The sequence below is a fragment of the Salmo salar genome, chromosome 16 (assembly GCF_965601325.2).
Source record: "Salmo salar chromosome 16, fSalSal1, whole genome shotgun sequence".
Classification (NCBI taxonomy): Eukaryota; Metazoa; Chordata; class Actinopteri; order Salmoniformes; family Salmonidae; genus Salmo; species Salmo salar.
The window spans coordinates 80,663,910-80,683,889 of record NC_138306.1 but is presented as its reverse complement, the minus strand read 5'-3'; the positions used below and the strand labels follow the sequence as shown (position 1 = coordinate 80,683,889).

At 48.7% G+C, this 19,980-nt stretch overlaps 3 protein-coding genes across 6 annotated transcripts; 1 reads left to right on the top strand and 2 right to left on the bottom strand.

The window, feature by feature from the left end:
- Positions 1–39: 39 nt before the first annotated feature.
- zdbf2 (zinc finger, DBF-type containing 2) lies at positions 40–5,624 on the bottom strand. 4 transcript variants are annotated; one of them, XM_045698058.2, is made up of 7 exons: positions 4,994–5,624; positions 4,277–4,379; positions 4,116–4,190; positions 3,714–3,765; positions 3,383–3,610; positions 2,047–3,270; positions 40–1,928 (listed from the first exon to the last, which is right to left on the bottom strand). In XM_045698058.2, the coding sequence occupies exons 3-7, from the start codon at positions 4,150–4,152 to the stop codon at positions 575–577; spliced, it is 2,895 nt and encodes a 964-aa protein (XP_045554014.1). In that variant the 5' UTR covers positions 4,153–4,190; positions 4,277–4,379; positions 4,994–5,624; the 3' UTR covers positions 40–574. The 4 variants fall into 4 exon arrangements, with proteins under 4 accessions (XP_045554014.1, XP_014006381.2, XP_045554017.1 ...); XM_014150906.3 differs by having other exon boundaries at positions 4,116–4,166; XM_045698061.2 differs by having other exon boundaries at positions 5,010–5,624.
- Positions 5,625–5,902: 278 nt separating this feature from the next.
- Positions 5,903–8,847, bottom strand: eef1b2 (eukaryotic translation elongation factor 1 beta 2). Its single transcript, NM_001140954.2, is given in 6 exon segments — positions 5,903–6,353; positions 6,713–6,838; positions 7,135–7,201; positions 7,416–7,533; positions 7,833–7,955; positions 8,713–8,847. Coding segments are annotated over 6 exon segments (669 nt in total). The 5' UTR covers positions 8,793–8,847; the 3' UTR covers positions 5,903–6,198.
- Positions 8,848–9,223: 376 nt separating this feature from the next.
- On the top strand, positions 9,224–18,074 carry LOC106596517 (NADH-ubiquinone oxidoreductase 75 kDa subunit, mitochondrial). The gene is made up of 17 exons (XM_045698063.2): positions 9,224–9,503; positions 10,067–10,143; positions 10,265–10,356; positions 10,481–10,747; positions 10,829–10,959; positions 11,820–12,005; positions 12,144–12,278; positions 12,437–12,551; positions 13,727–13,872; positions 14,997–15,125; positions 15,351–15,480; positions 15,762–15,922; positions 16,138–16,292; positions 16,855–17,030; positions 17,156–17,290; positions 17,599–17,671; positions 17,819–18,074. The coding sequence occupies exons 2-17, from the start codon at positions 10,071–10,073 to the stop codon at positions 17,908–17,910; spliced, it is 2,196 nt and encodes a 731-aa protein (XP_045554019.1). The 5' UTR covers positions 9,224–9,503; positions 10,067–10,070; the 3' UTR covers positions 17,911–18,074.
- Positions 18,075–19,980: the final 1,906 nt, after the last annotated feature.

The window sequence follows — 19,980 nt, the reverse complement described above, 5'->3', positions numbered from 1 at the left end:
TTATTCTGCTCTTTCATTAGAGAAACCTATGACAAAATGTTTGAATTCATGTACATTATTTATTAAATAAACAAGCTTTTGACAAAGTCCTTATAAATGTAAAAAAATATCCTGATTGTAAAAAATTAAACTGAGAACACAACACCACCATGTCAAAACAGACAGCTTGAAAAACATCCTGCTAATTATTCTGCTGCTGGTTTCTGTGCAAAACATGACCGTATGAGAGAAGGATGGGAAGCAGAGAGAGGAAGAGGTAATCTCTCCTCCGCTTCTCTACATTCTCTCTCACCCCATCTCTTCAGAGAGCCAGGGTACATCTCAATAGATGCTCCTTGTCTCCTCTCCTTCATCTGCACTGAAAGCAGGACAGGAGAAAGCAACGTGGAAACCGTCAAGGACTCAGGTAGAATTGTAATGAAATGGAGCAGACATAGCTCTTATCATGTGAAGTAGTAACATATGTATCTGCTACATTATGAACATTCACCCTGCTAAACACGCCCATGTTACTTCATGTCAGTGCGTCTGGAGGAAAGGAGACAAGGAAAGGAAGCCACTGAGATGCATCCCGTCATCTCCTCACTCTCCTCCTCAGTGTCCGGGTGGGCAGTGGAACACGGGTTTGTCGGGGGGACGACCGGCGGCTTGGTGTTCTGATGGCCTGTTTCAGAGGGGTGGAAGTGACCCCCCTGGCTGGGCTTTTGGGCCTTGGGAGTTTCTTACTCTCTGCGACCCGTCTCGAGGGCCCTTTCCTGGGCTCGACTGTGGGAGAGAGGTCCTGGGGCGGTGGGGGTTTAGGTGGAGGGCTGATTTGAGGTGGTCGCCCCCTTTTTGAGTTGCGTCTTGCTGGTTGCCGTTCTCCCCTACCCCCTCTTGTCCAAGGCCTGTAGGGAGAAGAGTGCTCTTTCTCAGGGGTTAGAGGTCGGTCCGTCTTTAACTTCCGTTCCCCTCCTCCTCTCCGCCTCCGCTGACGGGTCACTTCTGGGTTCGAGTTTGTGTCGGGAGAGAGCGTGCTCAGTAGAAATCGGCTGCTATTGGACGGAGAGGAGCGGCTGAAGGGCGTAGTCACAGATGACCCTGCCTCCGATGAACCCTGACCTTCAGCCCCAAATGACCCCCCTGCCTCTAAGAGTGACCCTGAAGCCACACTGCCCCCGCTGCGACCCCTCCTCCTACCCCCCGACCCATCTCTCCCTCCCTCTCCCCCCTGTCTCTCTGTATTGATGTCTGGACTCAGGCTCCTGAACAGTTGTCTGACCACGTGGGCCTGGGGGGGTCTGGGGAGGCCAGAGGAGGAGGGGGTGAGGTTCAAGCCCTTGGGGGGGGTCTTCAGAATGCGGTGGGTGGCAGGGTCATAGTACCTCAAAGGAACCCTTTTGTATTTGACCTTGGCCCCCACGTCGCCTTCACACCCGTCACATGACCTTTTCCTGCCGCGGTTGCCCCTGGCGATAGGTCTGAGGCGGGGCTTGGGGTCAAAGGGAGGGGTTTCGGGGGAGGAGAGGACATAGATCAGGGTGGTTTTGGGCTGCAGGGGGGTCATGATGCGGGAGTAGGAGACAGGCAGGCGGAGAGAGCACAGCCTTGTCTTCACCTCTGGGGTCTTCTCCTGGTCAACGCTGGGGTCCTGACAGGGCAGCGTGAGGATGTCCGGGGATGTGCCTGTCTGGTCCAGTGTTCTCTGTCGGATGGTGGGGATAATGGCTGCTGTAGTCTGTGTCCCGTGACTCACTTTGACCACCTGACACCTGGACGCCAGGCGATAACTCCTGCTAACTTTCCTCCGCCTAAGCACCTCCCTCCCCCTCATCTGGCATTCTGGGTTGTCATCTTCATTGTCATGGTCACCAAGGGGAACCCATCCCCCATCTTCAATCCCCTCCTTCTGGCCACGCCCCATATCTCTGCTGCTCCGCTTCCCGTGCCTGTGAATGACATCATCAGAAATATGAACATGAGGAGAGAGAAAAGTAGCCGTTTGGTGGATTTCAATGATGTAGAAATACTCCTGATGAGTCAGGTCAGAATCTGGTCTGTGCGTACCTGGCGAGGGATTCGCTTTTGAAGTAGCAGAGGAACCTTCCTTGCCGGAACTCTCGGACCATGTTCTCCACCTTCTGCTCGTCCTCCAGCAGCACCTGGGTCCACGTCTTCCCCAGGAAGGACACGGGGATGTGGGGGAGTGCTGGGAGAATCTCCTCCACTGTTCGTTCCATTTCTCCCTCTGTCTCCCCCATCCCTGTCTCCCCCGCTCTCCTAGTCTCAGGGTTGAGGGCAGAATCTAGCTGGCTGGTGTACAACTGGTCCTCCATGTTCACCTGTACCTCCATGAGACAGGCCAGGGCCCTGCCCTCCCGCTCCCCTCCACCCTGCCTTAAGCCCACTACCACAGGGATGTCCTTCCTCCGCTCCTGCCCCCTCCCAATAGCCACCTGCACAGGGGTATCCCAGTCCTCACTGTCAACCGAACCCACTCCCAGTGAGCCAGGGAGGCTAAGGTGGAAGCTGTCCGTATCCCCCCCTGTCCATATGTTGTGGTCCCTCTGGTGGTGTTGTGTGGGACTGCGGCCGTAGCAGTGTCTCTGGATCACCTCCTCTATCGTGTCCCCCTCAGGGTCGGAGTGGTCACTGGAGAACGCCTGCTCCTTCTGGGTCTCCCTCCGCCTCCAGGGGGGCACCCCCGCCCACGCGGCCCAGCCAGTGTTTACCGTCCGGGGCTTGGGGTCTGGGGTCCGGTCCCTCGGCTTGTAGGGAGGCTGGTTCTCCGGTGTTTCCTTGGTTCTCTGGTCCGTTGGGGTAGCACACAACTGTGGAGAAGCGGGGGAGCGGGGAGGATGGATGGAGGAAGAGTTGCTCCCTCTCTCTCTCCGCCGGTTGGTCTTCCTGTGTGCTTTCCGGTGGAGCGGAGGAGGGGTTTGCTTCTGGCTACAAGGTCTCATGGGGTGTGTTGGTAAGTGGTCCGGGGAAGGTGTGTGTGAGTGAGTCCCTTCCCCAGAACTTGGTCTTATATCCTGGTCTGGAGCAGTTGGGGTTAACCTCTCTGACGCCGCCTTTACCCCTCTACCTTCTGCTGGTTGGCTGGTCCTTGTTTCCGAGGCAACATCCGCTTCTTGTACGTAAACGAGCTGACAGGAAGAGTCGTCAGAGCTGGGCATGTGCTCTCGGGTTCCGAGCGACGCCCCGTCATCGTCGCTGGCGCAGAGATCCAATAGCTCCTCCCTGGGAACCAGCGGGCTGCTCAGAGACGGCAGGTCAGCGTGGGTGGGGCTTAAGACACACAGAAAAATAAATCAGAGGAAAGAGACTCGGGCTGACAGAAATAATACTGACAGGGATAGAGAGTTGAGGGTGATGTTAACGGAGTGTGTGAGTGCGTTACCGAGGGTCGTTGTAGAGGTGCGGGTGATGCTGGATTACGTCCGATAGGAATCTCTCCATCAGGCTTCCAGAGGGGACGTAGGTGCGAGTGCTATGAACCACCTCACAGTGTCTGGGGCTTAGGATGTGCTGCTCCACATTGTTGTAGAGTATCTGGCAGCAGCTGCAGTAGCCCTGTCTGGGGGGAGGAACTCTGGATGGCCCGGGCTGCTCCTCCTCCCTCTCCCCCCTTGAGAAGACAGAGAACACAACATGTAACACAACTCAACTGATGTGGACACAACCAAAACACGATCATGACAAATAAACCCTGTGGGTGTTTGCTGACTCACCTGCTAACAGTGTCCATCTCCTTCTGTGGATCTGTCTGACCCTGCTCTGCATCTGTCAGACAAACAGACAGAACAGAACTTCATGTATCAGAGATAAGGACGTTCACTCCACAGCTAGCTTGAAATATCGCAAATGGTACTATGGAATTGGATCATTTTCTATACGTTGTCAAGCGTGTTAGTGAGTTACAGCACTCTGGCTCAAACCCAGTCAGAGGCAAGTTCATAGAGGCAGCGCTGTATGCTAAGCTAGCACACTGACGCCGTTTACGCTCAGACAACACAAACCTGCATGCACGCTCACATGCATTTCGCTACACCCGCTATAACATCTGCTAAACACCTGTATGTAACAAATAAAATTTGATTTGAGTTGGCTAGTAGTACTTTTTATCCTCTTACCTTGAGCAGAGGGGGCAGACTGCTCGTCAGCGGGCATTTGGTGTTCTACATCTGAAAACACACACAAAGAGGAGACTAAAATATAAAAGTGTATCCTGTACATCAAGTTGTGTGGCTTGTTGTGAAATAAATCCTATCCAAAACACCAGAAACCAACTCACTGGCTGGGGGAGGAGTCAGGGAAGCTTCAGTCTCAGGCTGGCCAATCACATTATGTCAGATCAGTCTCCCATCTCCAAGGGCAACCTGATTCTGGACCAACTACTGAAGTAGTGACACATGACAATTAAAAGATGCGGCATTTCAGAGGTTATTTGCTTTTCCAGCATTGCCATACGGATACAACAAAAGTTGTCTGGCTAGTTTACAATTCCAATGTTATTGCTTAGGCCTACTGAGATCTGTATCTTGCATGTAGGCTATTTATTCCACGGCGCGTGGGGTGAAATCTGCAGATCGCGCGGAAGTTAAGTGGCTAGACAGCAAGCTCTGCAGTGATTGGTTGGAACGAGGACACGCTCGGCACAGAAAGACAACTTGGCCTTCTGCTCTGTCCTCGATTAGCTTTCTCTAAATAAATCACAATTTCACTTCTACAGCAAGGAGCTAGCTGGATGACTGCAATCTGCAACACTACTGATATGCATAATTAATAAACACATAACTTTAGGTATCTAGCAAGTAACAGAGTTTTAAAACAATTGGGAAATAGCTGATCTCGTTATGCTAGCTAGCTAGTAGTAGCAGCCTCACTGACGTTAGCTAGCCATGCTTACACGGGGAGATTCCGGGACTAAAAATATGATAGAGAAATATAATACAGCAGAGACCCGTTGTCATTTTTAACGAGTTTAGTTTCCATCTCCACACAAACATACCTTCCCGCCTTTTCACCTGTTTTGTTATTCCATTCGGTTCTGTTCGGCATCCGTATTTTGCTTTTCTCTTCCCGGAGAAGTGACGTTACCCGGCTTAGCGGACACGAATTCCTACCGGTACCAGAGATTACGGAAGAGGAAGCAAGACATCCATCTCGCAAATATTTGCTGGTTCATATAACGTTAGTCAATGAACTAAGCAGACCAGACATGTCGTATTTGTGTCCATAGGAGGGACCCCTTGAAATTGTTAAGTGTTTTGCAACCCCCAAAACACCCCGGAATTTTTTCTTCAATGTAAACGGCTTGAGTAAGATATCTTTATTCATCCACCAGCTTTGGCACAGCCATTGAACTGTGCTGTGGCAACAAAGGGAAGTTTACACTGCTGAGTCTTGCTTACCTCGGGTCCCGAGGTTGCCTTTATGTGAAACATGTCTAACGACAATTGGCGTATCCCAAGGTTCAATGGAATTTAAGGGTAAATCGTATTTTGAAATGAATCTGAACTATGCCCTTCATCTCTATGTTCAAACATTTCAGAATAACAACTTTTGAGACCCGACCAAAGCACAGAATTATATATCGGTCACTTGGCTGCTCGCCCAAAACGAGTTGAACTCGGGGTCGTCCAGGCATCCCTATGGGAAGTGACAAACGTGTTTGAATAGCTGAATAAATGGTCTGAGAAGTCAGAGCTTATTCTTTTGTCTGCGATGGCAGTTAACTTGACCGTTATGAAGCCTTTGTGCTCATTACAATGTTTACTGATGATACCCAGAACAAGATTTAAGCCTGTGTTTACCACAGTTCATTTTGTGTTTCTCCCAAAAAAATACTAAATAGAAGACCAACAAACCATTTCTATGCGTCCTAAGTTTTGGTTCTTTACATTACCATTAAACAGCTGAAAATACAATATTTGTTTATTGAATACATTTCAGCAGTTTAGATGGTACAATGATTCTCTACACAACCTTGTTCAAGCAACCAGGAAATGGCAGAGTGAGTTAGGCATATTGCACCTTTAGGACCCGCAACAGAAAATACAATTCGCCAGCTGAGTTTTCCCCACACACCAAAGTCTTCCCTCAAAAGCTACATAAACCAGGCAGTACCACTTGTCTGAATGAAACATTTTCCATCTGAAGTGCTTTTTATTGCAGCTCCAAAGTGCTCAGTGTCTTCGTTGGTAAGTTTGAGTTTTAGATCTTGTTGAAGGCAGCCACATCCATAGACTGGACGTAGTCCTCAAAAGCTGTAATCTGTTCCTCCAGCTGGTCTGTTCCCACCTTGTCGTCCTCTACCACACACCCGATCTGCAGCTTCTTGATGCCATAGCCCACTGGTACCAGCTTGGCTGAAGGAAGGGAACAGGTGTCAACACAAGTTAGTGGAGACATTCTAGCCACATCACCCAATCAAACAAGAGCAGAGTCCATGACAGATTGAGCAAGATCTACAGAAGTTTTAGAGACCAAGCGTCCCTGCCTTCCGTGGAGTGCAGACAGACCGGGATAGTAGGAAACAAAGCAGCACTGAACCAGCTGCGTTGTAACTTAACCTGCAGCAGTCAATACTAGCACTGGTAACTGTTACTGTCCTCAGGTTGTTCCCAGTAATGGCTGGAATGAAACCATAGCAGTTCCATTCCAGCCTTTACCATGCACTGTCATCCTGTCACCAGCCACCACTGTAGTGCACCCTTCCTGCACTTACACTGTCCCCAAAGCAGGCCGTCCATTGAGATGCTGCGAACACACTCCTCCAGCTTGGCCATGTCCGTCTCATCATCCCACGGTTTCACGTCAAGCAGGATCGATGACTTGGCGATGAGTGTGGGCTCTGTGGAGGACAGATGTGCACACAAAGAACAAACAGAAAGCACACAGACAGACTGACCGTGAGCATCAACCCCTCAAAACCACCAAACAAGCCCCTTACATTGTCTGGGAGTACTCAGATCATAAAGGTGTCCATCACGAATCAGCCGAAAGATGGTGTTAGGATCATCATAGAATAGCCAGCTCTGTGCATGTGGGCAATGTTCTGTCCTTCACAGCGTCACAGGACGTGCACACGTTGTGACTTTTCTAGCCTACATTGCACAAAGTGTGTAATGTTAACTGTGCATGACGTACTCTTTGACTTCTTGGCGGCGTAAGCTGCGATTCTCTCCTCCTTCAGCTTTTCTGCCTCTGCGTCCTCCTGCAGGGGTGAGAGATCAAAGGTTATTGGGGTCAGCTGATCGGCTACAACTCAACAGTAGGGGAGACACTGGGCCACTCAAACTAAAAAGTGGTACATCACTAGATCAGCCGAACGGTGGGTTGGATGATCATATAACCCAGTCATAGCTCGGGGGGGCTCACCCGCTGAGGATTAATAAAGTTTGATTGAATTCAAAACAGGAAGCAGTCACCTCTTCATCAGAGCCAAACAGGTCCATGTCATCGTCGTCATCCTTTGAGTCAGCAGCTGTCTTGTCCTCCACCCCGGCAGGACCATACTGACCCAGGGGCTTCTTTACTCCTGGCAGACTGCAGTGAGGGGAGGGAGACGAGGGGAAGACAGAAGTAGAGGACAAAGGGCAGGGAAGAACAGTGAGTAGAGAAAGGGTAAAGAGGGTGGGGAGAAGGTAGGGAGGAGGGCAAGTTAGACAGATGTCGCAATTCATGTATTCACCCATCTTATTTTCATCCATGATCCAGATTCATCAGTACAAAAAGGTGATGCATCAGGCAATCAGGTGAAAGATGGTGTGAAATCACGCAAATCCTAGATCAGTAGCGAAGGGTAAATAGTAATTTAATTAACTGGAAATTAGTGTACAACTCACCTGCCCTTCTGGTTCTGGAACGACTTGATATGGTTGTACCAGCGCAGAGCATGGCACAGGACTGTTGAGGGGGCTGAGGAGATTGCATCGAACACAGCCACGTCAGCCTGGGAGGGCACCCACCTGCACAGGGAGGAACGTTAGAAGTCAGTATAGAATGAAAACAATTGGATCCAAGATCTGTGCCTACAGCACATTGCGGATATAAAAGTAATGTAGCACAGATTCCAGTCATTTCATACTTGATAACCATCATGCAAGTTGCAGAATACTAGCTGAGCATTCTGGACCTTCCAATTACGCCCCCCACCCACGTTTAGTACCCGAGCCTCACTAAACTTCACTCAAGGTGTAGTTTACGAGCTACCTAGTCATTTTACTTAAATACCATACAACGTCACATTGTACACCAAGTTATACTCCAGGGTTTGCAGTTAAATCAGGTGACAAGGTTTGATAAAACTACAGCATCGGAATGATAAATGTGACCTACTAGCCGAGCCATCAGTGCATTTTAATCTCGGCACCTAAAACCTAACCAGCAAAATTCGACTTCCCCTCCAATCTAACACCTTCATGTGCAGCCGTCCACGTCATTCAAATTAAGTTAGCGGTTAACGTCACGGAAGAGCATTTAACACCATTACCTATTCTGGGTGTCCACAAAACCGAGCCTCGGGTTTGGCGTCTACTTTAAACCGCCACGAGTATAATAACTATGAATTCAAAATCATATCCGTAAAATACTTTGCACGAAGTTCAGAAGGTTAACGTTAGCTAGAATGTCGCTTACATAGCTCACTTGCCAACTGGGACGCCATCGTCGGTTGGCTGGCGTGGTCGATACATACAACAAAAATGGGTAAAAATGCCTACCAACCCCTCGATGTAGCTCTTGTCGGCTAAAAAGTCGTTGAGGACCTTGAGGCCGCCAGGGGTTTTCAGATCGCCGAAGCCCATTGTTCAAGATGCTTCTGAGACCTTTACAAGACGTGCAGTGCAGGAAGAGCGAAGGAACGAAGAAGGAACACGAGGAGGATTTTATACTTGTGACGGCGCGAACCGCGTGACTCCACCTCATTGTTCTCTCCTTCCAATGTTAATTTTCTTCCATTCTAAAAAAATAATGTCACTTTCACCAAACTGCAGCTATAAAATTAGAGATTCTATTATTATTTTGATAGTTTGACGTTTATACAAAAGTCTCACAAAATGCAGCATACAATCAGCATTCATCGCTCTCGTAACAATACTGTTATAATATGATACAAATACAAATATGGCTTGCTAATGTATTTCAATATATATATATCTATTAAACATCAAAGTGGTTATTTAAACAGTAAAAGCACACAAATCACGAACATTTAGAAAGCATTTCAACCGGAAGTACTAACGTTTTATGGGGGTGAAAGGGCACATTATAACTCGAAAACGTTAAATATCTTTATGATTATAATAGTTTTGAACATATGCATAGGTTTTATTATTATGTAAATGCATGTAACTTAATTTTAAATTAAGAAGTATGGGCAAAATGAGCTATTTCTTCCTTTAATATATCGTGGTGAATCGTTCATTTTCGTTGTTGTGACGGAGATTCGCAGTAGGATTGCTTTCTAGTGCATACATAAATCGCTGTTCTGGTCAAGAAGGCCAAATAGCGACAAGGTAAGAATAAAATACCAATACTTCATTCCTATGTGACCATGCCAATTGTATAGTTTACAATCTTTGGATTTAGTAACAGCCAGCCGCTGTAAAATCAGTGCGATGTCCCGTGTCCTTGACTTGTAGTTAGTTAACATTGAACGCTTTAACTTGCTAACCTAGAAAGCATTCAACACCAGCTCGAGTGGGGAGAACGTCAACAGCTGGACCAGGGCTAACATTAGAGATAGAGGAGACCGTTAGATGTAACTTAACTGATGTGGACATGGATTCACTCATATGTTGACTGTGTGTGTGAGACAACTTCTAGCAAGGTGACAACTAGCAAGGGTGTCCGATTTTGTAACATCTTGAGTTTACAGCTCGTTACGCAGTTGTCCCTTGGCCATATATCACCGGTAGTGGTGCACATATATGATCATAATTAATCCAACTAATGTCATTTGTTATGACATATCTAACCCATACAGTGAAGTACTCAAAGATAAGATTGCTAGAAGTCTTAGCTATAGCCACAGTAGCCAGTTAGAGATGTTTGACTTCTGCGCTCTCTCTCTTTCTAGCGTCATGTTGCGTTTGCCATCCGTTAGCCGAGCTCTAGCAGGGGCAGCCAAGGGCAGCCTGGCCCCCTCCAACAATGGTAAAGATTGTGTGTGCACCCTCAAGCTACTTGGATACATTAATGTGTTTTGAAGAGAACACTCACAATTTCTCTAGGGTTTCTGGTTGTTTTGAAGTGTAATCTGTATCTGTGTTTGCAGTGCGTACCTCAGCTAGAGCTGCCAGTAACATGGTGGAGGTGTTTGTTGATGGGAAACCAGTGGAGGTGCTTCCTGGAACCACCGTGCTGCAGGTAACCTTTGCACTTTGACCTCACCCTGACCCCAATCACCCTGTAGGGTTAAACACTAGCCCCGGTGACAAATTGTGGCTGTGTGTTTTACCGTGACTGACTCATTGTATCTGTGTGTGTTTAGGCCTGTGAGAAGATGGGGGTGCAGATTCCTCGATTCTGCTACCACGAGCGCCTGTCCGTGGCTGGGAACTGCAGAATGTGTCTGGTGGAGATTGAGAAAGCCCCAAAGCTGGCGGCCGCGTGCGCCATGCCAGTGATGAAAGGCTGGAACATCCTGACCAACTCAGAGAAGACCCGCAAGGCCAGAGAGGGAGTGATGGAGTTCCTGCTGGCTAACCACCCTCTGGACTGCCCCATCTGTGACCAGGGAGGAGAGTGTGACCTTCAGGTAAACACACACACTCTGGATGTGTAAATGCACACACATACACACTGACTTTTGTGTTTTTGGGTTTGGTTTGTGTCTCAGGACCAGTCCATGCAGTTTGGTTCAGACCGCAGTCGCTTCTCTGAGGACAAGCGGGCTGTGGAGGATAAGAACATTGGACCACTCATCAAAACAATCATGACCCGCTGCATCCAGTGCACACGCTGCATCCGGTGAGTACTATGCTCAGTATGTCCCTCTCAGCCACCGTACTACTCTTTCTCCTTTTTGTTTGTCCTTCTCAGCCACCGTACTCCTTACTCTCTCTCACTCCCTTGTTTTTTTTCAAAAGTTTGGGGTCACTTAGAAATGTCCTTGTTTTTGAAAGAAAAACATTTTTTTTGTCCATTAAAATAACATAATATTGATCAGAAATACAGTGTAGACATTGTTAATGTTGTAAATGACTATTGTAGCTGGAAACGGCAGATTTTTTTATGGAATATCTACATAGGCATACAGAGGCCCATTATCAGCAACCATCACTCCTGTGTTCCAATGGCACGTTGTGTTAGCTAATCCAAGTTTATAATTTTAAAAGGGTAATTGACCATTAGAAAACCCTTTTGCAATTATGTTAGCACAGCTGAAAACTGTTGTTCTGATTAAAGAAGCAATACAACTGGCCTTCTTTAGACTAGTTGAGTATCTGGAGCATCAGCATTTGTGTTTTCGATTACAGGCCAATTTCTTGCATGGAATAGCCTTCATTTCTCAGAACAAGATTAGACTGACGAGTTTCAGAAGAAAGGTCTTTGTTTCTAGCCATTTTGAGCCGGTAATCGAACCCACAAATGCTGATGAACCCACAAATGATTTGAACCAGGAACTGTAGTGACGCCTCTTGCACTGAGACACAGTGTGTTCCTCTCTCGCTCTGAGTGTCCTTCTCAGCCAGCGTACTCATATCTCCACTCTGTATACATTCTAATGCTAGGCCTTTGTGCCCAAATGCCAGTTTTGCCAGTGAGATTGCAGGCCATGGGGTGGTATTGATCATTTGATTTGATTGTTGTTTTCTTCCCTATGCCAGTTTTGCCAGTGAGATTGCAGGTGTAGAGGACCTGGGTACCACAGGCAGAGGGAACAACATGCAGGTGGGGACGTACGTGGAGAAGATGTTCATGTCCGAGATGTCAGGAAACGTCATCGACATCTGTCCCGTAGGAGCCCTCACCTCCAAACCATACGCCTTCACCTCACGACCCTGGGAGACCAGGTACTGTGCGTGTGTTAATATATCAAGTGTGTGTTTGTAAAAACGAAGATGAATCTACACTCTAGATCTAGTATATAGACATGATAGAGGTGTAGGCAGTACCATTGTTATGTGTGTAACCTTGCTGTGTGTTTGCAGGAAGACTGAGTCTATAGATGTGTTGGATGCAGTAGGCAGTAACATCATTGTGAGTACGCGTGGTGGAGAGGTGATGAGGGTTCTGCCCCGCCTGAACGAAGACATCAACGAGGAGTGGATCTCAGACAAGACCAGGTGAGACACAGAACCTGCCCACACCTGGTCCTAACCACACCCATTACCTGTCTATCACCCTGCAACCAGCTGGGACTTCAATCAGTGTGTGTGTGTGTGTGTGTGTGTGTGTGTGTGTGTGTGTGGTGTGTGTGTGTGTGTGTGTGTGTGTGGTGTAGGTTTGCGTATGACGGTCTGAAGCGCCAGAGGCTGACCCAGCCTATGGTGAAGGACGCGTCAGGACAGCTGGTCCCCACATCCTGGGAAGACGTACTCACACGCGTGGCCGGAGCAGTAAGTCTATGTGTAGTGTCTGTCACTGATGTCTGTCACTCAACAGACATGTTGGACACTATAGGCAATGACATTGTTTTCAGTCTGTCTGTAGGAAGATCTGAAGTGGTGTCTAATCTTTATGTCTGTATAAAAAGTTAATATATACAGTGCATTCCAAAGTATTCAGACCACTTGACTTTTCCCACATTTTGTTACGTTACAGCCTTATTCTAAAGTTGATTAAATCGTCCCCCCCCCCCTCAATCTACATACAATACCCCATAATGACAAAGCATAAACAGGTTTTTAGAAATGTTTGCAAATGTATTAAAAACAAACATATCACATTTTTACATAGGTATTCAGACCCTTTACTCAGTACTTTGTTGAGACACCTTTGGAAGCGATTACAGCCTTGAGTCTTCTTGGGTATGACGCTACAAGCTTGGCACACCTATATTTGGGGAGTTTCTCCCATTCTTCTCTGCAGATCCTCTCAAGCTCAGTCAGGTTGGATGGGGAGTGTTGCTGCACAGCTATTTTCAGGTCTCTACAGAGATGTTTGATTGGGTTCAAGTCCGGGCTCTGGCTGGGCCACTCAAGGACATTGAGACTTGTCCCGAAGCCACTCCTGCATTGTCTTGGCTGTGTGCTTAGGGTTGTTGTCCTGTTGGAAGCTGAACCTTCGCCCCAGTCTGAGGTCCTGAGCACTCTGGAGCAGGTTTTCATCAAAGATCTCTCTGTACTTTGCTCCGTTCATCTCCATCCAGGCCAAAGAGTTCAATCTTGGTTTCATCAGACCAGATAATCTTGTTTCTCATGGTCTGAGAGTCTTTAGGTGCCTTTTAGCAAACTCCAAGCGGGCTGTCATGTGCCATTTACTGAGGAGTGGCTTCCGTCTGGCCACTCTACCATAAAGGCCTGATTTGGCGGAGTGCTGCAGAGATGGTTGTACTTCTGGAAGTTTCTCCCATCTCCACAGAGGAACTCTGGAGCTCTGTCAGAGTGACCATCGGGTTCTTTGCCACCTCCCTGACTAAGGCCCTTCTCCCCCGATTGCTCAGTTTGGCCGGGCAGCCAGATCTAGGAGGAGTCTTGGTGGTTCTAAACTTCTTCCATTTAAGAATGACGAATGCATTGTATGTATGTTTAGGTATCATGTGTGTAATGTGTGTGTGTGTGTGTGTGTATAGTTGCAGGGAGCCCAGGGCAGTGACGTGGCAGCCATAGCTGGAGGCATGGTGGATGCAGAGGCTCTGGTGTCTCTGAAGGACCTGCTCAACAGACTGAACAGTGACAACCTCTGTACTGAGGAGGTCTTCCCTGATGCTGGGGCTGGGTGAGTCAGGTTGGGGGTCTTCCCTGATGCTGGGGCTGGGTGAGTCAGGGTGGGGGTCTTCGCTGATGCTGGGGCTGGGTGAGTCAGGTTGGGGGTCTTCCCTGATGCTCGGGCTGGGTGAGTCAGGGTGGGGGTCTTCGCTGATGCTGGGGCTGGGTGAGTCAGGGTGGGGGTCTTCCCTGCCATTGGGGCTGGGTGAGTCAGGGTGGGGGTCTTCCCTGATGCTGGGTGAGTCAGGGTGGGGGTCTTCCCTGATGCTGGGTGAGTCAGGGTGGGGGTCTTCCCTGATGCTGGGTGAGGTCAGGGTGGGGGGTCTTCCCTGCCATTGGGGCTGGGTGAGTCAGGGTAGGGGTCTTCCCTGATGCTGGGGCTGGGTGAGTCAGGGTGGGGGTCTTCCCTGCCATTGGGGCTGGGTGAGTCAGGGTGGGGGTCTTCCCTGATGCTGGGTGAGTCAGGGTGGGGGTCTTCCCTGATGCTGGGTGAGTCAGGGTGGGGGTCTTCCCTGTCATTGGGGCTGGGTGAGTCAGGGTGGGGGTCTTCCCTGATGCTGGGTGAGTCAGGGTGGGGGTCTTCCCTGATGCTGGGTGAGTCAGGGTGGGGGTCTTCCCTGATGCTGGGTGAGTCAGGGTAGGGGTCTTCCCTGATGCTGGGTGAGTCAGGGTAGGGGTCTTCCCTGATGCTGGGTGAGTCAGGGTGGGGGTCTTCCCTGATGCTGGGTGAGTCAGGGTGGGGGTCTTCCCTGATGCTGGGTGAGTCAGGGTGGGGGTCTTCCCTGATGCTGGGTGAGTCAGGGTGGGGGTCTTCCCTGATGCTGGGTGAGTCAGGGTGGGGGTCTTCCCTGCCACTGGGTCTGGTTAAATCAGGGAGGGTGGAGGTAGGAAAGGGTGGGGAAGCGGGCAGAGTCAGTGGGGAGGGAGGGGAAGAATAAGGGGTGAGTAGTGGGGGAGAGAAGGGGAAGGAGTTAGTGGGAGTGAGTGTTGTGTCATGGTTAGATTATGGTTGGTTATGGTACATTAATTATAGTTTGTATTATGGTAAGTAATGGGTTGTATTATGGTTAGTAATGGTATGTTAGTAAAAGGTTGGCTCATGGTTAGTAAAAGGTTGTATTGTGGTTTGCGTAGCTCTGACCTGCGTTCCAACTACTTGCTGAACTCTCGGATCAGTGGCATTGAGGAAGCTGACCTGCTGCTACTTATAGGAACCAACCCTCGCTACGAGGCCCCACTCTTCAATGCACGCGTCCGCAAGAGGTACACAAACACACACACACACACACACACCTAAACATGGGCTACACACACACACACACACACACACACCAATCCTTGCTGTGAGGTCCCACTTTCTTCACCAGATGTATCCAAAAGTGCAACCTGCACAAACACACACACATTAATGGATGACTGCAGCACACACACACACACACACCAACCTGCAGTAGGAAGCCTCCCTCACCATCTCCCCTCCCCTCTCAGCTGGTTGCATAATGAGTTGAAGGTGTCTGTGGTGGGGAGCAGTGTGGATCTGAGTTACACTTACGACCACCTGGGAGAGTCCACTCAGGTGCTGCAGGACATCGCTAACGGAACACACCCCTTCTGCCAGGTAACCACGGCCACCACAGACCGGGAAGGGATTGTTGGGGGGGGGGGCAGTTGGCGGGAGCGGAGGTTGTATTGTTGTTGATAGAAATGTTGTAACCAACATTGTTACAGATAGGAATGACATGATTGGTCATTCTGCATGACAGAGAAGCACGTCTGTTCTAGAATCTAGTCAATGAATCTGCCTTCCATAATGGTGTGTACTACTGGACGTGATCCAGCTCTGTTTGTGGTTATGCAATGCCCTAACCTTTCCCCGGTCCCTCTCTCTCTCTCCTCCAGGTGCTCGCGCAGGCCAAGCGGCCGGTAGTGGTGGTGGGCAGTGCCTCTCTTCAGAGGGAGGATGGAGGAGCCATCTTGAGCTCTGTGCAAACCATCGCCCAGAATGCCAGGGCCAGCAGCGGAGTGGAGGAGGGCTGGAAGGTCCTCAACGTGCTGCACAGGTTAGCATGCTAAAGCTATCTCTGGCCTAACTTCTAGTCGCATTTAGCATCCAGCTATTACTAGCATTTAGTATATAGCTAATATTAGCATTTAGCATCTAGCTTTTACTAGCATTTAGCATACAGCTAACAACTTAGTCTATCCCTACTAGCATCCAATCATCTCTGTGTGTGTATGTCTACTAGCGTCCAATCATCTTTTTGTCTATCTGCAGGGTAGCCAGTCAGGTGGCAGCCCTGGACCTGGGCTACAAGGCGGGGGTGGAGTCTATCCGTAAAGCCCCGCCCAAGGTTCTGTTCCTGCTAGGAGCTGACGGAGAATGCATCACCAGACAGGACCTGCCTAAAGACAGCATGATCATCTACCAGGGTACACACCTATCTACACACACACAGGACAGCATGATCATCTACCAGGGTACACACCTATCTACACACACACAGGACAGCATGATCATCTACCAGGGTACACACCTATCTACACACACACAGGACAGCATGATCATCTACCAGGGTACACACCTATCTACACACACACAGGACAGCATGATCATCTACCAGGGTACACACCTATCTACACACACACAGGACAGCATGATCATGTACCAGGGTACACACCTATCTACACACACACACAGGACAGCATGATCATCTACCAGGGTACACACCTATCTACACACACACACAGGACAGCATGATCATCTACCAGGGTACACACCTATCTACACACACACAGGACAGCATGATCATCTACCAGGGTACACACCTATCTACACACACACAGGACAGCATGATCATCTACCAGGGTACACACCTATCTACACACACACACAGGACAGCATGTTCATTTATCAGGGTAGAACACTTCCCATGACACACACAATTGTCATGCTATATGCAGCATATGTATGGTATATGTGTATCGTTGCCAGGTCACCATGGAGACGTGGGTGCCACCATGGCTGACGTCATCCTGCCCGGCGCGGCGTACACGGAGAAGAACGGAACATACGTCAACACAGAGGGGAGGAGTCAACAGACACGCGTGGCCGTCACCGCGCCCGGCATGGCCAGGGAGGACTGGAAGATCATCAGAGCCATCTCCGAGGTACACACACACACCCATATACATTTCTTGAAGACGCTGTTTGTGTGTGTGTGTGGTTGTATATGTAACTGTGTGTGTGTGTGTGTGTGTGTGTGTGTGTGGTTGTAACTGTGTGTGTGTTGCAGCTGGCGGGGCTGACTCTGCCCTATGACTCTGTGGATGAGGTGAGGGGTCGGCTGGCCGAGGTTTCTCCTAACCTGGTCCGCTACGACGACGTTGAGGAAGCCAACTACTTTAAACAGGCCAACCAACTCTCACAGGTAACCCTTAACCTTTTACCCCTAACCTCAAACTCTCACAGGTAACCCTTAACCTTTTACCCCTAACCTCAAACTCTCACAGGTAACCCTTAACCTTTTACCCCTAACCTCAAACTCTCACAGGTAACCCTTAACCTTTTACCCCTAACCTCAAACTCTCACAGGTCAGGACATAACCTTGAACATTCCACCCCTTAACTGACTTTTCTTTACGATCAGCTGTTATGAAATCATAAATGGAGACTGGTCTTTGACATGGAAATTGAGAGCATACTCAACCGTCCTTTATTTCTCTCTCTGTCTCTCAGGCTGTGAATCAGACTCTTCTAGCAAATCCTCTAATTTCTCCTCAGCTGACAGCTAAAGACTTCTATATGACAGGTATGTATAATGTGTCATAGCACAGCTGTGAATGTGTTTGTCAGACTGATGAGAGGGTGGAATGCACATGGATAACTGGTGGGATCCTTTCATCGTGTGTGTGTGTGTGTGTGTGTAACATTCTCTCTCTCTCTCTCTCTCCCATAGATCCCATTAGCAGAGCGTCTCAGACCATGGCCAAGTGTGTGAAGGCCGTCACAGAGGGAGCTGACGCCGTCGATGAACCATCCATCTGCTGAACTCATAGGCACACACTCAGACAGCCAAAACGCACTCAGTGTTGGCGCTCTCCTTTATTTAAGTTGTTTTTTGCTGATTGCTGTAAAGATGTTCGAGGGAAGAGGCTTTAAAGAAAGCTGAAAATGAAACTGTACTCTGATTATGAATAAAATCGTATCCTGTAGCACTCTGTCCTTGTGTTATTGCCCTCATGAGGTCATCTCCAACACCACTGTTTGTCCTTTATTCCACACCTCTACTTTGTGGAGTTGAAGCGTTGTAGCCAACACAGAGTGACATCAGCAGAGATGTTCTGTTGTAAACCTGTCAGACATCAATTTCATTCAGACTTCTGTCTTGAACTTCCCTCAGATGCATTTCAGGGTGTGGAGAGCTAATGCCAGGACAGGTCAAATGTTCTCCTGTCGTGCCAGACGTGTGGGGAACGGTATCGTAGCTGCCTGCTGTTATGTCCTCTCCCGACCAGCGAGAGGAGTCTGTTCACGTGGCGCAGATTGCGATTTGTGTGCTGGGGCTCGCTATGCTGTTCAGTGTGTTCTGCCTGGGCTATGACCTCATCACAAGGACCAAGAGCGTGGTCACCTTGCAGACCTCCAAAGATGCCATGGTGGAGGTGTACTACAGTAGTGCTGGACCCAACACAGTGGAGAGAGTAGGAGACAGATAAGCTGTGGAGGAGAGATAGTGGGAGACAGACAGAGATAAGCTGTGGAGGAGAGAGTGGGAGACAGAGAGTGGGAGGTAGAGAGAACCTGTGGAGGAAATAGTAGGAGACAAAGAGATAATTTGTGTAGGACTGCGTGGGAGACAGAGAAGCTGTGGAGGAGATGGTAGCAGACAGAGAAGCTATGGAGGATATGGTATTAGACAGAGAAGCTATGGAGGAGATGGTAGCAGACAGAGAAGCTGTGGAGGAGAGCATGGAGTGTCTGGATGGGGACTAACTGAGATGCAGAGGTGTGCTAGAACAGCACTGGACCCAAAAGAGTGGGAGAGAGAGTGGAGCGTCTTTGGTCATGGACTGACTGAGCCCAAACTGCCTACACCACCAATGTAGATTAAAACTATATTCTGGGATGTATGGACTGTTGCATTTGCACTATGGACAATTTCTGGACGGTACTATATCCATTACACTGTATTTCTCTCTGACTGTATTGTACTGTTGTTTGTGTTTATTATTAGTGTATGTTAATCCTGCCCGCAACAACAGCCCCTCTGGGATGAATAAAGTTAACTGAATTGAATCACAGCACCTTCGTTCATTTCCTACCTTATGTGTGTGTCCAGGAGTTGTTCCCTATGTGTCGTGAAAAGGGCACGACAAAACTTATCCCTCTCAGGAGACTGAAAAGATCTGGCATGGGTCCTCAAAAGGTTCTACAGCTGCACCATCCTTCGAGAGCATCCTGACTGGTTGCATCAAAGCCTGGTATGGCAACTGCTCGTCCTCCGACCGCAAGGCACTACAGAGGGTAGTGTGTATGGCCCAGTACATCATTGGGGCCAAGCTTCCTGCCATCCAGGACCTCCATACCAGGCGGTGTCAGTGGAAGGCCCTAAAAATTGTCAAAGACTCCAGCCACCCTAGTCATATTCTGTTCTCTCTGCTACCTCACGGCAAGCGGTAACAGAGCGCCAAGTCTAGGTCCAAGAGGCTTCTAAACAGCTTCTACCCCCAAGCCATAAGACTCCTGAACATCTAATCAAATGGCTGCCCAGACTATTTGCATTGCCCCCCCCCCCCCCCCCCCCTTTTACACCGCTGCTACTCTCTGTTGTTATCATCTATGCATAGTCACTTTAATAACTCTACCTACATGTACATATTACCTCAACTAACCAGTACCCATCTGTATATAGTCCCGCTATTGTTATTTTACTGCTGCTCTTTAATTACTTGTTTATTTTATTTCTTATCCGTATTTTTTTTAAACTGTATTGTTGGTTAGGGGCTCGTAACTAAGCATTTCACTGTAAGGTCTACACCTGTTATATTCGGCTTGTAAGGTCTACACCTGTTATGTGACTTATACAATTTGATTTGATTTTGATGCGTGTATCCAGGA

Coding starts and splice junctions, on each gene's coding strand:
- zdbf2 (XM_045698058.2), bottom strand. CDS start 4,152: ATGCCCGCTGACGAGCAGTCTGCCCCCTCTGCTCAAG. Junction 3,611..3,713: donor GAGATGGACACTGTTAGCAG/GTGAGTCAGCAA, acceptor TGTCTTCTCAAG/GGGGGAGAGGGAGGAGGAGC. Junction 3,271..3,382: donor CACCTCTACAACGACCCTCG/GTAACGCACTCA, acceptor GTGTGTCTTAAG/CCCCACCCACGCTGACCTGC.
- LOC106596517 (XM_045698063.2), top strand. CDS start 10,071: ATGTTGCGTTTGCCATCCGTTAGCCGAGCTCTAGCAGGGGCAGCCAAG. Junction 10,357..10,480: donor CTGGAACCACCGTGCTGCAG/GTAACCTTTGCA, acceptor GTGTGTGTTTAG/GCCTGTGAGAAGATGGGGGT. Junction 10,960..11,819: donor CAGTGCACACGCTGCATCCG/GTGAGTACTATG, acceptor TCCCTATGCCAG/TTTTGCCAGTGAGATTGCAG.